Source organism: Lolium rigidum, chromosome 7, assembly GCF_022539505.1.
Source record: "Lolium rigidum isolate FL_2022 chromosome 7, APGP_CSIRO_Lrig_0.1, whole genome shotgun sequence".
NCBI lineage: Eukaryota > Viridiplantae > Streptophyta > Magnoliopsida > Poales > Poaceae > Lolium > Lolium rigidum.
Genome location: NC_061514.1, coordinates 103,296,807 through 103,302,117, shown reverse-complemented (window position 1 = coordinate 103,302,117; position 5,311 = coordinate 103,296,807). Strand labels below are relative to the sequence as shown.

Sequence of the window (5,311 nt, the reverse complement as noted above, 5' to 3'; positions counted from 1 at the left end):
CCTCACCCGTGCCACCCCGCGGCTCCTCTGCACAGTCGCACAGAACGCTGCATCTGTATTGATTTTCAGAACTTCACCATCAGATGGCACCCACTTAACCTTGCACTTCTCTGTTTTGAATTTCTTATCATTTCCTGATTGAGATAGGTCGAGAGTTGATTCTCCAATGCCCATCGCATTGCCTCTGTAACTGACTTGGATCTGTTCCCATGGTGACGAGCATTTCTAGTAGTCCAGACCGACCATGCCCAACATAAGACTATACACACATCAGACGGAAATATCATTGTGCCTTCAACTATGTCAGTTGCCCACGAAGTCGTGTGAGTCTTGGAATTTTTACCGATGTGGCTAGCTTCAACTCCTCCCAGAAAATTCACGCCTATGTGCATTCCAACAACGCATGATATGGTGTGTCATCAGCGCCACATTCATCGCAAAACCTGATTCGCTCAACATGACGTCTCCTCGTGATCAACTTACTTGGGACAAAATTGTTACTAACCCTCCACCGGAAGTTATTGACCTTCGGTGGTGCCTTAAACTTCCACAATTTGTTCCAACATATGTTTATACTTTTCTATTTTAATTTCTCACAAAGGTATTCTCCTTTCATGCATTCCATCGATTGAACATTTCTTAAATTTAATTCAACAGGTGAATTGTACAAATATTTAGATACAAGAAAAAAACATTTTCTAGGGTATATGGCTCGGTTCCAAATTATAAGATGTTTGGACTACATAGAGACCGAAATGAGTGAATAGGCACAATATAATGTGTTTATATACATATGATTCAAAAGAAAGCTAAATCATCCTATAATTCAGAACTAATACTTCCTCCAATCTAAATTAATAGTCACATATTTAAATAAAATATTGCATAACATCCGGAAAGTCATTTTGGCTCTCGAGCACCAGTGCTATTGCTGTACAAGAAAATTCGAAAATTTATATTTACATGTTTTAGAAAATTATGAAACAAAATTCTAAATGTAGTAAATGATATATCTCACTAACATGTAAAATCTCAATTTCAAATGATTTGTATTCTTAGCTGCACCAAAATGACAAAGTCTATCTTTTTTTTAGAGATTTGAAATTACTATGCTCAGATACACAATGTTTTATTTTTGTGTAGCCCAAACTACACATTGTTTCCAATTTAAAATTTCCTCATTTCTGAGATATATTACTGGCTACATCATGATTTGTTTCACAATTTTTAAAAACTTAGAATATTATTTTCAAAATTTTGAATAAAGACATCACCGGTGTCCATGTGCACCAAATCTTTGCCCCCGTAAAACCTTTCTACATTTAGTGAACCTCCATCAACTAATTTGGCTGATAGAGAAGTAGTGTTTTTCTCGAAAAGTGCTTTTGCTTCCCCAGCTCTTGTACTCTCATCATTTTCAAATAATTAAAAGATATTTTTTTAGGTTATTAAAAAATATGAAAATAATTCTGGAGATTGTCACTGATACATCTCGCAATCATGCAAAATCTCAATCCAAGATTCTTTTTATTTTGTGCTAGACAAAAATGATAAAATCTGATATGTTTTGGAGGTTTGAAAATGTGCTACTTAGATCTACACTTTTGTCATTTTTGTGTAGCTTAGAATATAAATTATTTGAAATTGATATTATGCATGTTTGTGGGATAAATCGTTGACTACATGCAGATTTTTTCAGAATTTTGTGAAACTCTAAAATATAATTTTACATTTTTCAAAAATAACGAGATCATTGGTGGCCATACGCTCCAAAGTGCACCAAATCTCTATTCTATTTTTCTAGAATAAACTATCATCATTCATCAATATTGTTATGACAATAGATCAGGCTCAGAAAATCTTGGCCACGAGCGCGCCTGAGCGCGCATATCACGCTAGATACTTTAACAAGCATTTTCGAAGAAGATGTGTACGTACACCACCACGACGCATCTGCATATATCTGTAGCAAACACCATCAGTCCACCTCTTGGGCTAGCATTTATGAGGTGGCGGGACGGCAGGAACACGCACGGTGGCGCGCAGCAACAAGTCTGACTTCCTGCTTGCGGTGATCGCGAGCGCCTCCGCCATGTCCAGCTCACCGGCGCCTCCTGGAAGCTCCCAGTCGAAGTGGAAGAGGAGGCTCGCCAGCGCGAGCTCCATTACGGCGAGCCCGAATGATATCCCGGGGCACATTCTCCGGCCCGCCCCGAACGGAACGAACTCGAAGTCCGTGCCCCTGAAGTCCGCCGCCGCGGCCTCCTCGAACCTCTCCGGCCTGAACTCCTCAGCGTCGGGGCCCCAGGTCGCGGCGTCTCGGCCGATCGCCCACGCATTGACGAGCACCATGGCGCCCTGTGGCACGTCGTAGCCGAGGACGCGGCAGGGCTCCCGGCACTCCCGCGGGAGGAGCAGCGGCAGCGGCGCGTGCAGCCGGAGCGTCTCCTTGATCACCAGCTGCACGTAGCGTAGCTCCGGCAGGGCGTCCTCCGAGACGCGGCTCTGCCCGGCGAGCGCGCCACGCACCTCCGCCTGCGCCCTCCGGAGCGCCGCCGGGTTCCGCATGAGCTCTGCCATGGCCCACTGGATCGTCGTCGACGAGGACTCGCTCCCGGCCCCGAAAAGATCCCTGATCACGGCACGGATGGTTCCCATGTCCAGAGGCCCGCCGTCCGCATGGATGCGCAGCAGCACGTCGAGGAGGTCTTGGTCCTCCTCACCGGCGCCGGCTGCTGACCTCGCGCGTTTCTCCTCGATGACGCCGTCCATGAGCCGGACCATCTTGCGGACCACCGCGTCCACCCGTCGCGCCGTCCCGCTGAGCGCGCGTGCGAGGCGCGACGAAGGGAACAGGTCGGGGAGGCTGAACCCGACAGCGACCTGGAGGCCCTCGTTCAGGCCCTCCAAGAAGGCATCACGGTTCCCGATCCTGTCGCCCACCACGGCGCTCATCACCGCGTCGGCGACGAAAGTGGAGATCAGGGGGCTGACGTTCACCGGCGCCTCCGACGCCAGTGACGCGGACGCCAGCGACGCGACGAGGCTGGAAGCCTCCGCCTCGCGGGACCCCCGGAAGGACCGGACCCGCCGCGCGCTGAGCAGCTCGTTGACGCAGAGCTTGCGGACCTGGCGCCAGTGCTCACCGTGCGGCGCGAGGACGATGCCGAGGCTGTCGCTGGCGAGCGTGGCGAAGGTGTGGGTCCCGGGCCGGGTAGCAAACGCGACGTCGTGGGTCTTCATGACCTCCCTCGCGGCCTCGGCCGAGGAGGCCACCACGACGGGGAGCTCACCCATGCGGAGCAGCATAAGAGGGCCGTGCCGGAGGGCGAGGTCCCGCATGGCGCGGTGCGGGAGCGCGCCGACGAGGTGGTGCAGGCTGCCGATGACCGGCAGCTGCCATGGCCCCGGAGGTGGGTTCGTCATGCCGTGCTTGCGTGACCTGGCTTTGCGAGCGCGTACCAGAAGAGGGAGCAGCAGTAGGATGGCGACGACGAAGAGGTACATGCTTGGCGATGGCTTGAGATCGACTCCTGCATATGCGGCCAACAAGCTTACAGCAGTATATATATCAGTCACTGCACACTGCTGTGCTAGAATGGTTTTTCGCGTGTAGGATAAACAAAGATGTGATGCCATTCTTTTCTAAATTTGATGACAGTGTTCGCTGACTCCGTTCCAGGATAGGCTTTAGCTCAGTTGACTCAGTTTATTTAATCAGTCGACTGAAATTTTATGTAAAACCAATCAATTTGTTCTTTTTTTAATTCAATTGCAAATAAAATCAACATGATTTGCACTAGTGCTTCTTGTTTGTTATTGTATTGTAGTAGATTGTATGATTGTGATTTTGAATTTCAGTCTATTCTTTTATTTGGCTCCGCGCTGCATTTTTAAGGCTGGTCATAGTGCTAGTATCATAGGTAGTATCATGCATTCTAGACTCACAAAAATGATGATGTGGCATCTAATTAATGAGGAGAGATAGGATTAGAGTAACATAGATAGATACTGTATCATAGCGCACGTTACGAGAAAAGTAAATACCAAATAGATCTTGTACATAGATTTATATTGGGATTCTACAAAATAATAAATTTACAAGTTTATGATACTACACCATAATACCACCCACTATAAAGATAGTATCACAGACAAGTATCATATGCATGATACTAGTATATGATATTATGCACTATGACCAGCCTAACATCTAGAATTGTGCAACTATTTTTTTTAAAGAGATGCAGCTGTATTCATTTAAGTTTTACTAGTAATATTCCCGTGCGGGAACAGATAAGTTTGCATACATACCTTATTCGTAGGCACGGTTACAATGGACTTTCTTTATTATTAGATGGTTAATAATAAAATTATATAATTAAATCTTCATGAAATTTCCACCTTCAGTAATCCCTAAGTTGAACGTTGGCGAATAGCGAAATTAAGATCCAGCTGTATTCATTGAAGTTTTATTCGTGACTGACCGTGAAAATTTAGTCGACTGAGTCAGGACCCTATTTTTTGTATTTTTTTTTGCAAAAAAGAACATCGATCTATTAATAATCATCATCGGTATAAAGAATAATAAAAATTACAAATAGGTCCTTGGACCACCTAGCAACCACTAAGAGCAGTGGAGCGAGCTGAAGGCGTGCTACCGTTCTCGCTCTTCCATCACCGGAGCCGAAGAAAGCTTGCCGAAGTAGAGCTTGTTGTAGTATACAAGTGGGATGTCGTTGTGTTAAGGCCTCAAAGGATCAACGCACCAGAGCAACAATTATCATCAATGATGAGAAACTGTAGATCAAAAGAGCCAAACTTATAACCACACTAACGAACACGAAAACTATGGATCCCAGGAGATCCGCCGGAAGGACAACCCCACAAACCCTATGCCGGTGGTAGGTGCACAAGCGAAGCAAGGATAGGCAGGAGGACCTTATTCGACTTGATGTTACCGTCGCCTCACCATCTTGAAGAAGAAACCGGAACTATCTAAAAAAAGAGCGAAAATCCACCCACCAGCAAGGGGCCGTGTTCCGTCACACCTCCAACACCGCAAGGGCAGCCGGATGGGACGGACTGACAGCGTCACCGACAAGAGGTACGAGAAAACCTAGATCGGTGTCAACCTCCTATACTCTATTTCTTAGAGAGTGGACCCTATTTTAAATATACTCTTTTACAACCTTCGTTCAAAAATAAGTGTCTCGAATTTGTTTAGATTTGCATGTGTTTACACTTTACATAGTAAAACATATGTATCTAGACAAATTTACAACATTTATTATGGAACGGAGGGACTAGT

At 46.1% G+C, this 5,311-nt stretch overlaps 1 protein-coding gene across 1 annotated transcript; it reads right to left on the bottom strand.

The window, feature by feature from the left end:
- Nucleotides 1-1,995: 1,995 nt before the first annotated feature.
- LOC124671778 (desmethyl-deoxy-podophyllotoxin synthase-like) lies at nt 1,996-3,441 on the bottom strand. Its single transcript, XM_047208109.1, has one exon. The coding sequence runs from the start codon at nt 3,424-3,426 to the stop codon at nt 1,996-1,998; it is 1,431 nt and encodes a 476-aa protein (XP_047064065.1). The 5' UTR covers nt 3,427-3,441.
- Between the last annotated feature and the right edge of the window lie 1,870 nt (nt 3,442-5,311).

What these genes read in the sequence shown, in the direction of transcription:
- LOC124671778 (XM_047208109.1), bottom strand. Translation starts at nt 3,426, where the DNA reads ATGACGAACCCACCTCCGGGGCCATGGCAGCTGCCGGTCATCGGCAGC.